We start from the raw sequence: 22,324 nt of genomic DNA, 5'->3' as shown, positions 1-22,324 counted from the left end.
GCAATGACTATCTTGGGTGGTATCATCCTATTACTTTTCTGGGGTGTGTTTATTTGGGACCTAATTTCTATATGGCAAGTGTCGAGCCACAATATAGTTAGTCAATCAGTGATAGCAAATATAGCTACCATTCCTATTAACCCAAAATAATTTTTCATCTTTTTTTTATTACTACTTAGATACAGAAAAGAGAATATGGGTGTGAGTTAAAGGAGATGTCATGAGATAAACATGGGTGCTGCCACTGCTGAGCTCTCTTGAAAATGCTGTTTGCTTGGCACTTCTGGTCCTGACCTTCATTCAAAAACGTGTCAATGACCTAGAACAACAGCTACAGTGTCCTGAAAAAGTATTCATACCCCTTGAAATTTTCCACATTTTGTCATGTTACAACCAAAAACATGAATGTATTTTATTGGGATTTTATGTGATAGACCAACACAAAGTGGCATATAATTGTGAAATGGAAAGAAATTAATGGTTTTCAAACTTTTTTACAAATATCTGGAAAGTGCGGTGTGCATTTTTATTCAGCCCCCTGAGTCAATACTTTGTAGAACCACATCTCACTGCAATTACAGCTGCAAGTCTTTTTGGGTATGTCTCTACCAGCTTTGCACATCTAGAGAGTGAAATGTTACCCATTTTTTCCTTGCAAAATAGCTCAAGCTCTGTCAGATTGGATGAAAAGTGTCTGTGAACAGCAATTTTCAAGTCTTGCCACAGATTCTCAATGCGATTTTGGTCTGGACTTTTACTGTGCCATTCTAACAAATGAATATGCTTTGATCTAAAATATTCCATTGTAGCTCTGGCTGTATGTTTAGGGTCGTTGTCCTGCTGGAAGGTGAACCTCCGTCCCAGTCTCAAGTCTTGTAGACTCTAACCGGTTTTATTCTATGATTGCCCTGTATTTGGCTCCATCCATCTTCCCATCAACTCTGACCAGCTTTCCTGTCCCTGCTAAAGAAAAGCATCCCCACAACATGATGCTGCCACTACCATGTTTCTCAGCGGGGATGATGTGTTCAGGGTGATGTGCAGTGTTAGTATTCTGCCACACATAGCGATTTGCTTTTAGGCCAAAAATTAAAATGTTGGTATCATCTGACCAGAGTACCGCCTTCCACGTTTGCTGTGTCCCCTACATGGCTTCTTGCAAACTGCAAACAGGACTTCTTATGGCTTTCTTTCAACTATGGCTTTCTTCTTGTCAGTCATGGGCCGCTTCTCTGATTAATGCTCTCCTTGCCTGACCTGTCCGTTTTAGGTGGACGGCCATGTCTTGGGAGGTTTGCAGTTGTGCCATACTCTTTTTTCCATTTTTGGATGATGGATTGAACAGTGCTCTGTGAGATGTTCAAAGCTAGGGATATTTTTTTATAACCTAACCCTGCTTTAAACTTCTCCACAACTTTATCCCTGACCTGTCTGGTGTAGTCCTTGGCCTACATGATGCTGTTTGTTCACTAAGATTCTCTGACAAACCTCTGAGGGCTTCACAGAACAGCTGTATTTATACAGAGATTAAATTACACACAGGGGCTCTAGTTACCAACTAGATTTTAGTTAGCGGGTATCAGAGTAAAGGAGCCTGAAAACAAATGCACGCCACACTTTTCAGAATTATTTTTTTTTTTTTTTAATTTGAAAATCATTTTCCTTCCACTTCATATATATGTGCCACTTAGTGTTGGTTTATCACATTAAGACCCAACGTTTGTATACTAGCCTGGCAGCTAGCATTTTGCATTGAGTTCAGCATTGGCAGTCCACAGTTTTAATAACAAGCTTACTTTACAAGAGAAATGTTGGGGCTGTTGAAGATTTCTTTATCAAAATGCTAATTTGCTTTTTCTTGTGGGGTTCCTCTGTTTTCCATTTGAATTACTCATTGGCACAGAACATGTAGAGAGTTCTTGCATGCCTTTTCCCAATACATGTTCTATGTAATTCAGAAAAATAGTCATTTTAGGATGAAAATTACAGGTCTCTGTAAACCAACTGGTATATTCTTGGGTTGTGAGCAGAAACCAGAGCCAAAAGGGAACGCTACACCAATAGGGGACCATCATAACAATCTCCACTTTGGGTTTTGGGATTTGAACCCAGGACTTCAGTGTCATAAGGGCACAGTGCTAACCACTAATTCAACTGTGCATAAAATAGAAGTAGCTGGACAAAGAAGCGTAGTCAGACATTCATTGTATGATTTGTTGGGATCTCCTCCTATAGGATCACCTAATTCGGGAGAAGGCTCAGCAGCATGATGAAACCTATTACTTGTGGTCGATGGCTTTCTTTATGGGCTTCAATAGAATTTTCCGTTTTCGACCAGAACTTGTATCTGAAACAGTTAGTGTAAGAACATTCCATTTCATAGAGCAAAACCTCACCAACTATTATGAAATGATGTTGACAGACAAGAAAGAGGCTACCTCCTGGGCGCGCAGGTAGGATTCCTTTTGTTTTTCAATTTTTCAATGACTAGTATGTTGCCAGTAGTCAAATGCACTCAGTCAAGGCAGAAGTCTTGTCAACAATGTTCTGTTTAGTTTTTGAAGGTAAGAGAAATGTACAAACTGCTAGTAGAATAGTTATAAAAAAAAATTGGGGGGGGGGGGGGGGGTTAATATGTTGTATTTCCAGTGATCCCATATTTTAAGTTATTATTACAGTGTTTATCTTAAAGCCACTCTGTGGCTAACTGAAGGATTCAGACCAGGGTACCCTGTAAAAGAAGAGAATACTCGTGTTTCTGGTGGGTAGTGACTCCAGTCTTTGTTCTGTTGCAGAAAGAAGACCACCACTGCTATCCAACACTTTTGATTGCATGTCTGCCTGTTTGTCCCATGTTATACATGTGTATGTACAATATGTTTTTATGGTTGCTCTTTCCTGGCATTTTTATTGGTTACTTATCAGAATGCTCATGACAATTCACATGTGGCCAGGGACAATGCACATTTCTGAAACCCTAGTTATTGTTATGATTAAACAGGATTTATATAGCTCCAACAGTTTGAACAGCGCTTTACAATGTGAGGGCGGACACTACAGTTACAATCTAATTCAATAAAGGAGAAATCCGAGGGCCCGGCTCGTTAGAGCTTATAATCTAAAAGGGAAGGTCAAGTGATACAAAAGGTAATAACTGTTGGGGATAAGCTGATGGAGAAAATAAAAGTTGTTAGTCTGAGGCAGGATAAGTATGGTTTTTAATTTTATATGTTGTTTGGTCACTTTGTGTACAGTGCTGAAGTGTTTTTTTTTTTTTTTTTTCAATGTCCTAATTTTAACAAAAAGGACTTTTTTTAATTGATGTTTTGTTTAATGCCATGTGTGTCATTTTTAGAGGGCGACACCTTTTGTGAGGCCCATCTCTAAGAGCAGGAGAGTGGTGTCTTTTTTTTTTTTTTTCTTGGAGGTTTTTAGAGGTTAGCCTAGGTTCACACATATGCAGTGCAGGAAACTCACCGTGTTTACGATCCGCTGTGGGTGTCAATACAGAGCGAGCACCCCAAAAGGATCCCAAACCCAGCGTGGTTTGCCCTCACTGGACCGTATGGTACAAAAAAACTATGTAGTGCAGTTGTGGCGCAGCTCCAGAAAAGGGGCCTGCACTTCTTTGGTTCGATGCAGCCTAATTGGAGCCCTTTTAAAATGGAAGGGCTCAAATCACACCACACTAAATTGCATGTGAATTGCACAGGAATGTTGTGTGGTTCCTGTGCGATTTCACATGTGGGTTATAGTGTGAGTCGGGGCTCATTGTTTGAATGTGTGTATTGACTTATAATTACAAAAAAGTTGGGACACTGTACAAATTGTGAGTAAAAAAGGAATGGACTAATTTACAAATCTCATAAACTTATATTTTATTCACAATATAATATAGATAACATATCAAATGTTGAAAGTGAGACATTTTGAAATGTCATGGCAAATATTGGCTCATTTTGGATTTCATGAGAGCTACACATTCCAAAAAAGTTGGGACAGGTAGCAATAAGAGGCCGGAAAAGTTAAGTGTACATATAAGGAACAGCTGGAGGACCAATTTGCAACTTATTAGGTCAACTGGCAACATGATTGGGTATAAAACGAGCCTCTCAGCGTGGCAGTGTCTCTCAGAAGTCAAGATGGGCAGAGGATCATCAATTCCCCCAAAGCTGCGGCGAAAAATATCAATATCCGAAAGGAGTTTCTCAGAGAAAAATTGCAAAGAGTTTGAAGTTCTCATCATCTACATTGCATAATATCATCCAAAGATTCAGAGAATTTGGAACACTCTGTGCATAAGGGTCAAGGCCAGAAAACCATACTGGATGCCTGTGATCTTTGGGCCCTTAGACGGCACTGCATCACATACAGGAATGCTACTGTAATGGAAATCACAACATGGGCTCAGGAATACTTCCAGAAAACATTGTCGGTGAACACAATCCACCGTGCCATTCACCGTTGCCAGCTAAAACTCTAGGCCAAAAAAGAAGCCATATCTAAACATGATCCAGTCTCTGGACCAAGGCTCATTTAAAATGGACTGTGGCTAAGTGGAAAACTGTTTTGTGGTCAGATGAATGAAAATTTGAAGTTCTTTTTGGAAAACTGGGACGCCATGTCATCAAGACTAAAGAGGACAAGGACAACCCAAGTTGTTATCAGCGCTCAGTTCAGAAGCCTGCATCTCTGATGGTATGGGGTTGCATGAGTGCGTGTGACATCGGCAGCTTACACATCTGGAAAGTCACCATCAATGCTGAAAGGTATATCCAAGTTCTAGAACAACATATGCTCCCATCCAGACGTCGTCTCTTTCAGGGAAGACCTTGCATTTTCCAACATGACAATGCCAGACCACATAATGCATTAATAACATCATGGCTGCGTAGAAGGATCCGGGTACTGAAATGGCTGCCTGCAGTCCAGATCTTTCACCCATAGAAAACATTTGGCGCATCATAAAGAGGAAGATGCGACAAAGAAGACCTAAGACAGTTGAGCAACTAGAAGCCTGTATTAGACAAGAATGGGACAACATTCCTATTCCTTAACTTGAGCAACTTGTCTCCTCAGTCCCCAGACGTTTGCAGACTGTTATAAAAAGAAGAGTGGATGCCACACAGTGGTAAACCTGGCCTTGTCACAACTTTTTTGAGAAGTGTTGATGCCATGAAATTTAAAATCAACTTCTTTTGCCCTTAAAATGATACATTTTCTCAGTTTAAACATTTGATATGTCATCTATGTTGTATTCTGAATAAAATATTGAAATTTGAAACTTCCACATCATTGCATTCTGTTTTTATTCACAATGTGTACAATGTCCCAACTTTTTTGGAATCGGGCTTGTATATTTAGCTCTGATTGGAAGCATTTAACTGAATACTAACAGACTTGATTGCCATCTTTTTAACAGTATTTTAAATCTGTTTTTTTGTCTGTCTTGTTAATGTAGAATGCATCTTGCCCTAAAAGCTTATCAAGAACTTATCACTACCATCAATGAAATGGATCATTCGAAGGATGAATCTGTGCGAGAAAGTAGCAAAGTTATTAAAAGTGAGTTATACTGAGCTTTGATGACTCCTAATTCGCAATGTCTTCTTCTAAATATAGTATAGTATGTTGATATATTTGTTTTACAGTCTAAACATTGTATTGCTAAAAGTCTTTTTTGTGTTTGTATCCGCAGACAATATATTCTATGTCATGGAATATAGAGAGCTATTTCTTGCCTTGTTTAGAAAGTTTGATGAAACAAAACAACCACGTTCATTCCTAAAAGATTTGGTAGAAACAACCCATTTGTTTCTCAAGATGTTGGAAAAGTTTTGCAAAGGAAAGAGAACCATAATGGTCCAGGTAATTCTACCATGAAATTTAACTAGTTTTAGAATGCTACTTAAAAAAAAATTTAGTTAGAAAATTAAGTCCTGATAGGTCATTTCAGGCTGGCCCCCTTTTCAGGTAAAGCTATGTTAAACATTATTAATAAGTGCCTATACTGTTTAAAATCCAGTGAGGCACTGTCTTACCCTGCTCTCTGTTCTCAGCATTGTGCTGATAATCAGGGACACACTAGAGGCAGATCAGCTAAAAGCCTAAATATATACTGCTGCTGAGGGGAGGAGGAAACCACAGGAATGACACAGACTGCCAAGGGAGGAGAGATTAGGGAGGGAGAAGATAAAAGGAGAGGTAAGAGGACAAACTGCTGCCAGAGAGAAACACAAAAGAATAAAACTTACAAGGATAGTGTCTTATCTCCCCGATTTTAGACTATGAGCCTCCAGTCTGTCAATTCTGAACGCTGATCCTGCATGGTTGTTTAAAGCGGTATTAAACCCAAAAGCAAACATTTTATTAGATTAAAGCTTACTAATTCATTACTTAGATGTGGTGGCTACATGCATTTTCTTTTTTAGCCTTTCTTTTATTTTTATACAATAAAAATGCGCTCAGAGTAACAAATGATCAAAATGAAAATGAAAGCTGCTAGCAAAAATTTGCTGGTGACAAATAAAAGAAATAAGAAAAATGCATATGCAGCGCTTTCATACAATAAACCAAAAGTCCAATACAGTCCCAGGAGAGCATCCAGAACCTGGTAAAGGCACCACAAGTGCACTAAATAACACAAAGGGTGGTAAGAATATGTCCTCCACCAAAATCACATCACTCAAAACCTCTTGCCTTAATGTTTGTGAGTATTCTAATGCATTAACCACTTTACCACCGGAGGATTTTGCTGTCTTACGTCCAGGCCACTTTTTGCGATTCGGCGCTGTGCGACTTTAACTGACAATTGCATGGTCGTGCGACGCCATACCCAAACAAAATTTACGTCCTTTTTTTCCCACAAAGATAGCTTTCTTTTGGTGGTATTTGATCACCTGTGCGATTTTTTTTTTTGCGCTATAAACAAAAAAAGAGCGTTTATTGTGAATGAAAACAGCGGGAGCGCGCCTCCGGCGGAGCGTGAGTGCCGCCTACAGGGGGAGGAGTCCAGCGACATAGGTCTACGTCGCTGGACGATAACGAGCCACTGTGCCGCAGTAGAGGCACAGTGGCCAGAGGTAAAGTGGTTAATAAATCTAGACCTGTTTTAAATACTGTGCAGTGAGGTTTATTTTACCCCTCTATGCTGCATGGTCTGACATCATTTTTAGTGGAACATTCCAGGCCTGACAATTTTAAAATACGAGGAGGCTACTGTAGATGCACCTTTTGGGGCAAAGGTTAAATTGAGCACAGCGTACCTCTCTTATTCAGGTGGTCCTCAAGGGTGGGTGAGAGGCTTAAAACGATGGGATATCGGTGGAGGACATCTTATCACCCTTTGTTTTACTAGTGCACTTGTGGTATGTTTACCAGGTTCTGGATGCTCTCATGGGACTGTGATGGACTTTTGGTTTATTGTATGTAAGCATCGTATATGTATTTTTCTCTTTCGTTTATTGACAGACACGGCTCCTTATCTTCTTGACCATTGGGTTATACTGCCCCCTACAGGAGTAGGAGATTAGGCAGAAAATGCTTGACTACCCCCTGGGAATGCCCCATAGGCATATACTCCCACTCTCAGCTATAGGCACTCAGTTTTTTTCTGCCTAGTCAGGAGTAAGGACCTAGTTCCTTGCTGGGATCTCTGGTCCTGGCAATTTTTTCCCTTTTTAAATGGAACTTTTTCCTATCTTTATTTTATTTCTGTGAGAATCTACAATCAACTGCCGGACTGTGCGACAGACTTGATAATTTATATCCAGAGGGTCCCCTCAGTCTGGCAGTGGTCCTTCTGCATATTATCTGGCTGAAATGCTGGTCTGCGGACCAGACTTCTGAGAAGGCTTTATCTGATCTCCTCCTTGTAGGGGATCACCTGTTTGGAGCTTCCTTGGATGACATCATTAAGGGTCTCATAGGGGGAAGCGTACTCTTCTTCCGCAGGCTACCAAGGGCAAGGAGCCCCATTGCAGACGTGGGCCATTCTTCTCGGCTCATAAGAGGCCTTTTCGCCCCTCAGGGTCTCAAGACAAGGGATCCACTGGAGGTTCCAAGAGGACCAGGTCTGGCAAGCCACGAGCGTGCTTTTCCAGACCTGCAGACAAGGCTTCCTCTGCATGAAGGGGCACCCTCACCTATATCTGGGGTGGGGGGAAGTTTTTGCTGGTTTCCTGATCCATGGACCTCCCTGGTACAGGGCAAGTGGGTCCACAAAGTCATTCAGTCCGACTACAAAATCGAGTTTTGGTCTTATTCTCTGGAAAGGTTCTTCCCTTCCAGCCTGCACTTGTCCCCAGATCGCTTATGGTGTCTCTTTGGGGCAGTGCAAGACTTGTTACTTCAAGGGGTGATTGTTCTGGGGCCGACTTTGGAAAGTTTTCAGGGGTTTTGCTCAAACCTCTTTACAGTTCCCAGGAAGGAAGGCAAGGCACGTCCAATTCTGGACCTCAAGGTGCTAAATGGCTTTGTACGGGTACAGAAGTTCCGAATGGAGTCCATTTGCACGGTAGTGGCGTCCTTACATCAGGGGGATTTTCTCACTTCTGTCGACATCAAGGACGCCTACCTTTACATTCAAATATGTGCCAGTCACCAGTGCTTCCTCTGCTTTGCCATGGGCGAGGAGCATTATCAGTTTGTGGCATTACTCTTTGGTCTCGCCTCCGCTCCTCGGGTCTTCACAAAAGTGTTGGCCCCGGTGCTAGCATTGTTGCGTCAGCAGGGGATCGCGGTACTGGGGTACCTGGACGATCTTCTGCGAGCGTAGTCTCTGACTGCTTTGATGGGCGACTTCGAGATTACTCTGCAAACTCTGAGGTAGGTCGGTTGGATTCTGAACCTTCAGAAGTGTGCTCTGGTTCCGTCTATAAAACTGGACTATCTGGGTTTGACTCTGGACTCGGCCTCAGCCAGAGTCTTTCTTCCTTTGGAAAAATTCCAAAGGAAGAAACACTCCAGACATTGCAGGGGGCAGTTCAGCTTCTGTTGTCCAGCAGACGGCCATCCCTCTGGGCTTGCATACGGGTGCTGGGCCTGATAGTGTCTACCTTTTTGAGGCGGTTCCGTTTGCACAGTTCCACACAAGATCTCTGGAAAAAAGATTCCGGTGAAATGGGACAAGAATCCACGGTCTCTAGAGGTGGCTTCGTTCCCTGACACTTAGACCGGGAAATTCCTTTCTCCCCCTGTACTGGACGGTTGTCAACACAGATGCTAGCCTGTCCGGGTGGGGAGACGTCCTCGGCACAGATTGTGCTCAGGGGATCTGAACTTTTGAAGAGTCCAGACTGCCGATTAATGTACTGGAACTCCAATCGATCAGACTTTGTCTGGATCCTTGGTCAATTCGTCTTCAGGGGTGTCTGGTGCAAATTCAATTGGACAAAGTCACGGCCGTGGTCTATGGCAATCACCAAAGGTGCACAAGAAGTGTCCTGGCGGCTCGGGAAGTAGCTGGCATTCTAAGGTAGGCAGACCGATTCGTTCCTGCTCTCTCTGCTGTACACATTTCAAGGAAGGTACAGAGGTTTGTGGCACGGTCTGGGGATCCTCTGGCCGACGCCACAGACGCATTCTAGTGGCTCCAGACAGGCCTTGCTGGTCTTGGCACGGCGATCTGATACAGCTGGTCGCCAATGCTCCTTGGAGACTTCCTCTCAGGGAAGGTCTACTGTCCCAAGGGCCAATCCTGCTTTACAGTTGCTGGCTTTAACGGCTTGGCTATTGAAAGCAAGGTGCTGAAGGATAGAGGTTTCTCTGAATCTGTGATTCCTACGCTGTTAAAGGCTAGAAAATCGACCTCTTTGAAAATCCACCATCATACTTGGAAGGCATGGACCTCGGAAAGGGTTGGCCGCTTCTGCCACGACCATTTCCAGATGGATCAGACAGACTGTGATTCAGGCCTATTCCATTAGGGGTCAGGTTCCTCCTTTCACTGATGTGTTGGCATCTGTGGATGCTTCTTTTGGCTGCAAGGTTTTGCTGCTGTTTAGAGGACCTGGCCCTCTTTGAGGGTGTATTGTTTTTTTCAGGTGAGCTCCAGTTGTTTATGGTTGAGTTCCATGTTATCTGGTTGGCTATGGTTTAGCCTTGGGATTTTTTTTTTTGCTGTTCCCACCCCTCATGTTTGATACTGCTTTGGGACGTCCCAATGGTCAAGAAGATAAGGAGCTGTGTCTGTCGATGAACGAAAGAGAAAAGGGGATTTTTCACTTGCCATAAAATCCATTTCTCTGATGTTCATTGACCGATACAGCACCTACCCCTCTGGATTTGGCTTTCTTCTGACACTGCTTATACCACTCATACTGAGTGGCTATAGCTGAGAGTGGGAGCCTACCCCCTGGGACTGCCCCGTAGGTGTAGACAAGCTTTTTACTGCCCAGTGTCCTCCTGTAGGGGGCAGTAAAACCCAATGGTCAAGAAGATAAGGAGCTGTGTCCTTAAATGATTATCATAGAAATAGATTTTACAGTAAGTCAAAAATCCAATTTTTCTTTTATTTTTACCTGGTGATCTGGCCAAGTAAGTCTGTTATTTTTCAAAAGAACAAACTCTTTTGCAGATGTAGCTGTTAGAGGGATGAGACAAGCCATTTACCACTGGCAGAGGTGCTTACAATGGTCCGTTTTTTATTTATGTGAAAACTTTCTGCCAAAAGAAACAAAACTGTTGCTGTAACCACTTATGAAGTTTGGCTTCAATTTGTTTGTGTATTTAATTCTGCTAGAACATCCAACACCCCTCTTCCCACAGATTAACAATGCTGCTGTCCAAAGGTACCCCCTTATCTATAGTAGAGGCAGTCTCTCTGCTTTAAGGCCACTGACTTACGATGTAGTAAGCTAGGACAGTTTGGGGGTTGGCAGTGATCCAGATCTGTCAGGTTCCCTTTAAAGGCTATTTCCCCCCCCCCCCCCCCCCTCCTCAACTTGAACAAGCGTAGTCTGTCTGCCTACTTCCTGAGCAATGAAATTAAGTTGAAGAACAAAATACTGCTTTGAAAACTAGGTTGACCATTCTTAAAGAATCAATTCCGCTCCTGTACGTTGAGATTTGTGTACAAAATTGTTGGGAAGTATAACAGGGATTTATATAAACATCTTTATTTGATCCAGAGTACTTTTTCTTGTGTATTAGCCAAGACCAACTAGTCAGATAGATCCTGTACTAGTTTGAGAGTGAATTCTGATTGGTTGGAATTAAAATTTCTCACTTTTCGATTTAAGGGATAAGTTCACCTTTTGGGATCATGTTACATGTTCCATGTTCCACCCCTCCCTGTGGCAGCATTAAAGGGAGAAGCTCCACCCACACAGCAGCGTCGTTCACACACACAGCTCAGTGTGTCTGAATGAACTACAAGTCCCGACAACCTTAGCGGCTGTTGACTTGTAGTTCTTAATGCATTGCCATTGTGCTGTGGTAGTTCATTGAGTCTTCCTGTCAGGAAGTATCGGCTTATCCACATAGGATGTACGGGCAAGCAGATACACCAACAGTGTTCAGGAGACCTGCATGGCATCAGCAATCTCACTGGTGCAATGTTTTACAGGCCCCTACTACAAAAAATAATAAATGCTCATTCTTTTCCCTGCAAAAAAAAAAAATTTTCTTTTTTTTAACGAAGTGAACTTTTCCTTTAAACTTCCTTGCTAAATAAGGACGATGGTGCCACAAAAAAATGTCATACAAACCTGAAATCTTTTCTTGCAGCCAGTGGTTGTTAGTAATCGGTTGTTTTTTTGTGTTTATAACTCGGAACAACAAACCAGAATAATATTTTACGAATTTGACTCAAAGTAACCTAAATCTGATCAATTCAGAACTGCACATTATCACACTGTACACTGTCATTTATAGTCTTATTCAGGGCTTTGAAGAGGGTCTTGTAGATTTGCTTATGATGACTTCAAGTGTCCAGTAAAAGGAAGCCTGATGTTTGTGTTCTCTTTACATAGAACCGAAGAGTTAAAAGAAAGAAAAAGAAGAAACCCAGCAGGAGTGAGGAGCAGCAAAAAAGTCCAGAAGAGCTGGAGGAAATTTGGAAAACACTTTCTGAGAGGTTGAGCAGCTGTGCTACGGTAATGTCTGTTTGTTTCTAGGAACCATTTGTACTAGTGGCTAGGCATTCTTTTCTGATTTTCCTGTCCAACTAAACTAGGGTGCAGAAGGTCTACCAGAAGAAGTTGTTCCCTTTGATGCAGCCTCTGAAATACCTGTAGAAGACCAAAGGAGTGAAGCTTTGGTACGAATTCAGAACGGCCTTTTAAGTGGGCAAGCTGCAGAGTCTCTGGTTCTGCTCCGTTCTGCCAGGTAAGCATTGTACTGCTGTAGTTCTATTAGCAGACGTACAGATTTTCACTTAATGTAAAAAAATATGTAGTAAAGCTTACCACCTGTGACTTTTTAACGCAGGGAAGTCTGGCCAGAGGGCGATGTGTTTGGATCGTCCGAATTTGGACCAGAGGAAGAAGTTGAACTTCTCAAGCAAATTTTTTTTGCTGATCTTCCCAGTAAGTATTGTTCACTGTCCCTCAGTTGTAATCTTGTGCAAGTAAAGCTTAAAGCGGAGTTCCGGCCCCAAAATCTACATAGTCGATTTTGGGCCATCCGCTTGCTTCTAGTCACCTGAAACAGAAATGGATAATTACGATTTTTTATTTTTTTTACTTACCTTGTAATTGCAGAAAAAAATACTCCCCTTTCTTCCACTTCCTCGGCGGCCGCGGCCCGCGCCGTCACTTCCGCTTTGCAATGATTCCTGGGAGCTGAACGTCATTGCTCCCAGGAATCGATGCGCCTGCACCGGCCCCGACGTCAGTTCCGGTGCAGGTGCGTCATACCTTGCTAAACAGCTTCTGGGCATGCCCAGAAGCTGTGCAGGGATGACGCTGCAGCCCCGGAAGTGACGGCGGGGCCGGCGCAGTGCATCGTGGGACCGACGAGGACGCAAGAAGACACAGAAGAGGATCACGCTGGTTTCAGCTGCCCACACCTGAGATGGCAGCGCTGGAGAAGAAATTTTCAAAGTAAGTATTTCTTCCAAAAGGTAAGTGCGAACCAGGACGGATCAGAGGCTATCCATTGTGGAATGTACTAGCGCTGACTGTCCCGGGGGTATTTTCATTGAGATTTTTATTTGGTGACTAGAACTCCGCTTTAATGTTGGATTTTTATTTATGGGTTACTCACTACTCTTGTCTGAATTTATTTTCTGAAGGGTATATTTTATTTTCAATGAGTGCAGAATTTGAGTTCTAATTTACCTGGAAGTAAATATTGATAAGCTTTTACAAAATTAAAAAAACATATCTCTCAGTATATTTGTATTAGATTGACAGATTTGCAAATTAACCTTCCAGAGGGAATTCCCCTGCTTCTTTTAGGGCCTTTCAAAGTTTTACTTAACCCACATCATGAAAAAAAACTATTGATAAATCCAGTATATACTCACTTAATCACTATGGGATTCAATTCCTTTCTTCTGCAAAAAACCTGGTTGATCCTGCTGCTTTCCATCTCCACCTTCTGTTCATGTCCCCAATTCAGCTAGGGATTTTGCAGCTGTGGTGGCAACTCTGCACATGCTTATTTTCAGAGAGTTTCAATGCTGAGCATTTCCTTCTTATCACATCTGAGCAGCTCATGTGACTATAGAGTCACACATGTGGGCGTATATACAGTGGAAAATGACAACCCACTTTCTCCTTTCTCCTCCATGCCCACTAACCAGCTAAACACAATGGGGGTGGGATATTACATGTAGAATGATGGAGGCTCTTGTTCTAAGACACAGGCTGGATGGGCCTGACCCAGCCTGTAACTGACAGAAATCCGCACACACCAATGTATTGCCTAAAAATAATAAAGATTTAATTTCAAATGTATTTTTGGCCCACCTCAAATACTTACCTGAGTGATCCAGTGCTGCGCCTGAGAGCAGCAGCACTGCTCTTTGTCTTCTCACAGGGACAATGGCTCCTGCTGCTGTCAAATCCTGTGAGGAGGGGGGGTAGCGCTTAGGGCCAAGTTACACTGTGTATGTAAATAGACGCACATAGCCCAGCTCAGGATCAAACCCACACATGAGCCACCATAGGAAGCAGCTTCCTATGGTGGCACACGCAGGAGAGGAGGAACTGAGAGCGCCGGCGGGAAACCCCAGAAGAGAAGGATCGGGACAGCTTTGTGCAAAACCATTATATAACATGTTATTTATAAAAAAAAAAAGATTAAAAATAATCAAACCTTTACAATCACTTTAAATATCAAATAACCATGCCCTAAGGCCTCATTCACACTGGTAATGACATGCATGCATTAATGTTCATTTAGAGAACATTTCTAAATGCATATAAATATATGTAATGATTTTAAATGGTGTAATTTACATTGTGCATTTAACTGTATTTAGCTGAAATGTAAAAAACTTTGTCTGAGAAGCATATCAAGTTGGTTTATACCAGACACAGAAGGCTGTAAATGTAGCCTAACCTCCCTCCAGTCACTACTCTAGAAACCACTTAAAGCAGAAATAAAGTCTTTAAAAAAAAAAAAACGTATGAACAGTCCGGCTCTTTATTGCAGAAGAGACATATGTTGCTTATGTAATAAAATGAACTTCCCAGCCTTTTTGCAGTCTTCTAAGTTTACATTCCTACCTGGGTTTAGATTCCCAGCTTGGTGTCTGTGTGCCTTGGTGAAATGACTCTTTCGCATATGTGAGAGATATGTCATCCAGCACTGGCCAATCAAGGAGGCCGAAGAATGCACCATTAGCAGGAACACCAGGGATTTAACAAAAAGGAAGCAATGCAAAGAGAACAGGATACTTTTTATAACTAATCGATAACTAATAAACAGGGATTTGCTAAAGCTGTAAATAGTTAATTGAATGTTTTAGCAGGGGATCTAAAGCAGAACACTGCAGTATGTCATGAGTTATCTTAAAGTGGATGTAAACCTGATTCATGAAATTTGACCTAAGCACTTATATCTGTAGCGTTTTCTTTTCTCTCTCCAAAGCTCCGAGTCCCTTGTCTTTCTGCGATTTCTTTGCTCTGTTATCAGCATGATAACTTCTGACAAGTTCTGTCAACCAAGATAAAACCAGCCTGAAATTTATGTTGTGGGAGGTTGCTATAAAAAGATTAGCAGAGAGCTTGTCTTGACACTTTACAACTGTGCACATTCCTTCCTTCACCTATGTGGAGGGGGTGTATGTGTGTCTTTCCTCCAATCGGCTGTCTCCCAGTGTATGTCAAGAATCCACTTCTACTACTGAATGAAGAAGAAATGTTAGAATTCTAAAGAATATTGCAAGCTAAAGATAGCAGATATACATGTAAAACTTATGTAGGAAGATTTTTATAATCCCGGTTTATTATCGGAGGCTGTTCACTTCCCAGGGTATATGTAAGGGTTTACATCCACTTTAATGGCTGTTGGTAGTAAACATCCAAAAGGTTTTTAGCACTTCCCATTGAGTGCTTTGGGATCAGGCATTGTAAAATTTTGAAAGCATTACAGATTTCCCACACTGGGATCTCAGGGATATTTTAAACCCAGTAGCAGTACATGGTGTGCAATAAAATTGATATTGTGAAGCCATTTAGGCTTGGTCTTCAACCTCCTCCCACCCGGCCACTGCATATAAATGACTGGGTGGGAGCTCAGTCATTCTGAGTGGACGTTCTCATACGCCCCTCAGAAAGAAGCGCCTGCTCGTTGCCTCGAGGCCACGCAGCAGCGTGATCCTGTAAAGGCTGTGATCACAGGACACAGCCAAGTCGAGATCGAGATATGGGCGCTGTGATTGGACCTCCCGATCATGTGACGGCTGTGTCCAATCACAGCCTTCACAATGTAAACAGATGCTTGTCTCTGTGACAGTTCTCTCCACTGAGCTCAGTGAGAGCTCTGTGTGGGGGGTGGGGGGGGGGGGGGGGTGGGGGAATCTGCAAGATCTGTGACAGCTTTGTGCGTAAGGATGATTTTACAGACAGAGCTGTCACAGATCCCCCAAAAACATTACACCAAGCACCACTGACACCGCTTTACCCATATACATCTTTCGGTGTCCCCATGAAACATCTGTACCAGTGCACAAAACATCTGTCAGTCCCCATAACATCTTTACCCGTGCACAAAACATGTCATTGTCCCATCATATCTGTACCAGTGCACAAAACATCTGCAATAGTGCACCATTGTGATATCAACATCTGTCAGTGTACCAGTGTCCCACCAATAAATATATAACATATTTAATGCGCCCCCATGCTTGCGTGTAAAGGTGAACACGCACATTGATCCCGTACACATACGTAAACTGCGATAGCACCACACGTGAGGTATTACCGCGAAAGTCACAGCGAGAGCAATAATTCTAGCACTAGACCACCTGTGTAACTTTTCAAATACCGAAGTCTGGTGCCATTTCACTAGCGTGTGCAATTTTAAAGTGTGATATGTTTGGTATCTATTTACCCAGCGAAGCGCCAAATTTTATATTTTACTGAAAGTTTGGGTATTATATTGTCTCTGTGTGCATTGAAATTTATAAAAATGTATTTGTACATTAGTGTGTAAAATTGCGTACAAAAAAAACTGCTGCGCAAATACTGTGTGACCATAAAAGTTTGCAAAACCCACCATTTTATTCTCCAGGGCCTCTGCTACAAAAAGATATAATATTTGAGGGTTCAAAGTAATTTTCTAGCAAAAATACTGATTTTTTACTTAAACAAAAAGGGTCAGAAGAAGGCCTGGTCTTAAACTGGATTATGGCTGAAGTTTCTATTTGGATGTTGCGCTTATCTATGTGGCAAGGCTGTGAAAAAGTCTCACACGTGCTATCGCCATACTCGGGAGGAGTAGCAGAATGTGTTTTGGGGTGTAGTTGCAAGTATGCCAATGCCGTGTATGAGAAATAACTTGTTTAATATGACATTTTTGTGGAAAAAAAAAAATTCTTAATTTTTCAAAAAATTGTGGGAAAAAATTACAACTTTAAAAAACTCGCCTCTTACTATATATACCCCAGACTATCTACTTTCCAAAAAGGGGTAATTTGGGGGGTATTTGTACTGTCTTGACATGTTAGGGCTTCAAGAATTTAGATAGGTAGTCAGTACATCAGGTGTGATTAATTTTCAGTGATTGGTACCGTAGCTTCTAGACTCTAACTTTCACACAGTCCAAATAATATACCCTGATTTGGGTTATTTTTACCAAAGAAATGTAGCAGTATAAATTTTGGTCAAAATTTAAGAAGAGAAATTACTTCTTTTTTAAAAATTGTATAACCGAAACAACACTTTTTTTTTTTTTTTTTTCAAAATTATAGGTCTTTTTTCATTTGTAGCACAAAAAAATAAAAACCCCAGTGGGCAATAAATACCTCCAAAGGAGACCAATATTTGTGTGAAAAAAAAATAATTTAATTTGGGTATAGTGTTGCATGACCGCCTAATTGTCATTCAAATTGTAAGAGCTGTGAAAATTGGCCTGGGAAAGAAGGGGGTCAAAGTGCCCCAGTGTTGAGGTGGTTATTGATAACTCAACTGCAAAAGACCTCTTCCCAAATTCAAAATCTCTAAAGTTTACATATAATCCATAAAATTAGATATGATAAAGCTACATTTCTGTTGGGTATATTTTTTGATTGTGGAAGAAACTGAATGGTTTAAGATTATATATGACTAATCTATCATATTCATGAGACGGACTAGTTGTCTTCCACCTCCTGGGTGACCTGCCAATCTGAGGGATATCATGTTTAGTATCGCTGGAATGGAGATTGCATACTGTACAATAATATATGGGCTACCAGATCACGACATGGGGTACACTCAAAATATTAATACATTTAGAAAACTGTATCTAACAGGAGGAGCAATTGAATGATCATAAAGACTGGGACATCCCATCGCCCAGTCCTCAGGCCTTCCCATTGGTCAGATCATTTCGGTCAACACCCTCTTTTGGGACCAGAAAAGTGAGACTACATTAGTAGTCTGAAGCTTTCTCTTGTACCATCAAGCAAGGAACATCAGCCAAGGTTTAGGAGAGCCACTGATCCGTCTTGCTCATTGGCTGGACTTTGCTAATCTCAGAGCCAGGACTTTAAGCATTTTCATTGTTAAAATCTTTTTGTTTTTCTGTTGCACTCCGTTGTAATACCTTTTTTATGTAGATCTTTTATTTGCACTGTTTTTACCTTTTCTGTTGTTAAACAATGTTTTTTTAAAATGGTTTACATTGTCTCAAATTTGCTAACGCTTAACTCCTGTCTCTTTGAAGAGCGCTACTCTTCTGTAAATCTCTGGAATATTGCTGTATGTGATGACTGTGTGTATTACTGACATTTAATAATGGGCATAATTATTTTTGTGAATGCTGATATTTACAATAGAGTAAGGGGTTGACTGCTTAGTTAATGAAACCCAGTGACAGTGAGGTGTGAGCTATTTTTCACATGCTGATTAAGGTGGCTCGGATCTGATGCCACATCCATCACACTTTATCATTGTCATTAGCAAAGAGATCACTAGACATCTAGATATCTGAGGTTTAACCACTTAAGGACTGGTAGGTTTTACCCCCTTAAGGAGTTTTAACTTTAACTGACAATTGCGCGGTCGTGCGACGCTGTACCCAAATAAAAGTTGATGTCCTTTTTTTCCTACAAATAGAGCTTTCTTTTGGTTGTATTTGATCACCTCTGCTGTTTTTTTTCTTCTTTTTTTTTGCGCTAAAAACAAAAAAAGCGACAATTCTGAAAAACACAATATTTTTTTACTTTCTGCTATAAAACATTACCAATAAAAAACATTAAAAAATCTAATTTTTTCATCGATTTAGGCCAATATGTATTCTGCTACATATTTTTGGTAAAACTAAATACCAATAGGTGTATATTGATTGGTTTGCGCAAAAGTTATCGTGTCTACAAACTAGGGGAAAGATTTAATGTCTTTTTTATTTATTTATTTATTGTTTATACTAGTATTGGTGGCGATCATCGATTTTTAGCGGGACTATGAAATTGCAGCTGACAGATCAGACACCTAACTGACGCTTTTGACACTTTTGAGGGGACCAGTGACATCACTACAGTAATTATTGCTAAAAATATGCACAGTTACTGTACTAATGACACTGACCGGGAAGGGGTTAACACCAGGGGTGATCAAAGGGTTAAATGTGTGCCTAGGGGGTGCTTTCTAACACTGTGGGGGATGTACTTACAGGATAGGAGGAAACACAGGATACCTGTGTTCATCACTGACAGAACAACGGTGTACCGTGTTTACTTCGGCAGACCGCCTTTCTGTCTCCATGGGGCGCAATTGTGGGTGCCCGGCAGACCCGCTGATTGGCTCCCCCTCTAGCTAATTGGCCCCCACTAACTGCTACATGAAACGACGTACAGGTATGTCGTTTCACGTAACAGAGAGGACCTGCCGCAGTATAACTATGACGGCTGGTCGGCAAGTGCTTAAATAAGACTCCTGTATGCTTACGAGGGAGGTTTTAATCATTGACACCTAATTTTGAACATCTAATTGCATTGATTTTGAAGTGGTTGTAAATGTATATGTAATTAATTTTAAAATGTTTAAATGCAGGATCATCTCAGGTTGAAGATAATGAGGAGCAAGAAGAAGAGGAAGATGAGGAGGAAATAGAGGAGGAGCTCACCTCAGTTCAAGTGTCTGAGAAGGAGTTTAACTTTTTGGACTATATGAAGAGGTTAGTTCTTTTTTAAATCTATTTTTATTAAAATCTAATCTAGCAAAGCAGGCATAGTTAACAGCTCCCTTATTCTATGAGTACCCTGGTCTGTTTGGATGGATTTTGCAATTATTTCTTCAGATCATTTAGATTTCTTCATTTTCTTAGTATATACAGGAACACAATGAAACATGGTGCTTTAGAAAAGTTGTGCTATTGCTCCCAGTATTTACAGATAATGCTCAGTTTTACATCTAGGATCTGTTCACCTTGGCTTTTTCCTCTTTGCCATTATACATGAATGTTGTCCATTTTATAGCTACAATGTTGTGTTGTCTTTAAATTATTAAGGGTTTCTTACAATCTGGTAATAATAACTCTATACTGTGCAGATTTGCCAGCTCCAATGTGGTGAAGACCTATGTTTTGCTGCTGAAGACCTATCCGCAAAACGGCTCCCATACCAACCACTGTGTGGTGAAGATGTTGCACCGTATTGCTTATGACTTGAAAATGGAGGCGCTGCTTTTTCAGCTCTCGGTTTTCTGTGTTTTTAATCGTATCCTCAATGACCCTGTAGCTAGTGCCTTCAAGGTAAGGAATCTGAAAGATTTTTAGTTAGTAGATATAAGTGAACTCCCATGAGTCATCTGAATGCAATTTGAGGATCTTTTTTGAGATCTTTAGCTCCAGTATGGTAGACTAGACAGCTTTTAGCTGTTAAATCACAAGCTTTTGCTTTACTGTTTGAGATACTTTGGCTGTGTGTCCAGGGATTAGACCCTAGAGGCCTATGCTGACAATATGGGGTTGATTTACTAAAACTGGAAGGTGCAAAATCTGGTGCAGCTCTGCATAAAATCCAACAGCTTCCAGGTTTTATTGTCGAAACTAAATTGAACGATTTGACGTTAGAAGCTGATTGGCCACCTTACACATCTACACCAGATTTTGCACTCTCCTGTTTTAGTAAATCAACCTCTATGTGACTCGGTGAGGCCTCTTTTCATGTATTATATGTATAAAGCCGGCACACGAAAAGGCTGCTTCCAAGTAAAATTCTTTATTCCAGCATGGATAGCGGTGACAGCATGACAAATGCTGACGCATTTCGGCTTTATGCCTTCCTCATAACATAGCATTTGTCATGTTGTCACCGCTATCCATGCTGGAATAAAGAATTTTACTTGGAAGAAGCCTTTTCGTGTCCTGCTTTATTCATATAACATTTGGTTTGGACGTTCAGCCTGAGCACCGACACTTAGCTCTTTATCTTCTCACAGTGCGGTGGAGCTAGGGTGAGTTGTTTATGCCTTTTTCATGTATGACCCTTTTGTAAATGTGAATATTTTGATGATTCTTGGCATCATAAAGTTCTGTTTCATCCAAATACTAGTCAGGAACTTTGTCATATGCAATTAAAGGAGTTCTGTGGTGACAGCATATACTTTATTTTATAATATAAGCATTGTAACAGCAATAGCTATTATTGACAATTGAATATTCTAAGCCCTGGCACTGACTGTCAGATCTGCCAAAGGCTGAAAAGTCTGCCAAACCTGAGCAGCTGAGCAACCACTGAAAATGGATAACAAAATATAAATACAAGATGTTGCACTTCAAAGTATACCTGGGGACTGTAGATCAAGTGACCCTTGTACCAAAGAAAGTCACCATATACTAAAGATTCACAGAATCTTGATCAGGGTCACTTGATCTACATTCCTATGTATACTGTGAAGCACTACCTCTTGTCTTCATTTTATTGACAATCCGGTACAAGCTTGCTTGAAAAATCTCCTTTCATATTGTGAGTGCTGCCTTTCCGCTAGCCATCCACAACATCCTGAATTCCCTGCATGCTTTGCAGCTTCTCCTTTGCTGTTTACTTTCAAAGTCAAAGAACTATCCCATGGTACCTCGCTGCCCTTAAGCTCTGAATCCTGTACTGCCTCTGTTTTCTAAAATATCTGCTGCCAGCACATCTGGGGTTCGGAAGGCACGCTGTAATACAGCAACGCACACTCGCAGAGCAAAATGGATTGTATCAAAGAATACATAGAAATAAAAGTATGGGATTCTTTACAAAGTAAGTTTACAAATTTCACAACCATTCAGGGTAATGTGAGCAGGCTCAAAATAATTGAAATTCAAACTGGAAATTAAAATATGATTTTATGTTTTGACCATAGATATGTGTGCTGATGGCATTTTTGCCCCTTCCATTTTGCAGGAACTAGTAGCATTTTCTAAATTTATCCTGAATAAGTTCTTTGCACTTGCTGCTACGAACAACAAGGCCTATGTAGAGCTCCTTTTTTGGAAAAATACTACTGTAATTCGAGAGATGACAGAGGGTTACCGCAAGCCTGGTGAGGAAGAAAGGTGAGGTTCTAGCAAGGTGAATAGTGCTAGTAGGAGTACAACACTCTGTATACAATAGCCATGTACTAATAACCAACATTCTCATTATTCAGTGATAATACTCGAAAACGTATAAAATGGACACCAGACGAGGAGGACGAACTTCGATCCTTGTACTTTCAGTATAAAGAGATTGAAGGTAAAGGCT

General features: G+C 41.1%; 1 protein-coding gene across 1 annotated transcript in view; it reads left to right on the top strand.

The window, feature by feature from the left end:
* TIMELESS (timeless circadian regulator) overlaps window positions 1–22,324 on the top strand; it is a 135,122-nt gene that overhangs the window by 43,625 nt on the left and 69,173 nt on the right. Inside the window, exons 10-19 of the mRNA XM_082247164.1 lie at window positions 2,236–2,453; window positions 5,462–5,565; window positions 5,699–5,868; window positions 11,973–12,095; window positions 12,176–12,327; window positions 12,430–12,527; window positions 19,647–19,770; window positions 20,145–20,346; window positions 21,986–22,137; window positions 22,230–22,315. Coding sequence (XP_082103290.1) covers window positions 2,236–2,453; window positions 5,462–5,565; window positions 5,699–5,868; window positions 11,973–12,095; window positions 12,176–12,327; window positions 12,430–12,527; window positions 19,647–19,770; window positions 20,145–20,346; window positions 21,986–22,137; window positions 22,230–22,315 — 1,429 coding nt within the window. The remainder of the gene's footprint in view (window positions 1–2,235; window positions 2,454–5,461; window positions 5,566–5,698; window positions 5,869–11,972; window positions 12,096–12,175; window positions 12,328–12,429; window positions 12,528–19,646; window positions 19,771–20,144; window positions 20,347–21,985; window positions 22,138–22,229; window positions 22,316–22,324) is intronic.

The sequence above is a fragment of the Pelophylax lessonae genome (genome assembly GCF_965119305.1).
Source record: "Pelophylax lessonae genome assembly, chromosome: 2".
NCBI lineage: Eukaryota > Metazoa > Chordata > Amphibia > Anura > Ranidae > Pelophylax > Pelophylax lessonae.
The sequence above is the reverse complement of the archived record's forward strand: the minus strand, read 5'-3'. Positions and strand labels throughout refer to the sequence as shown.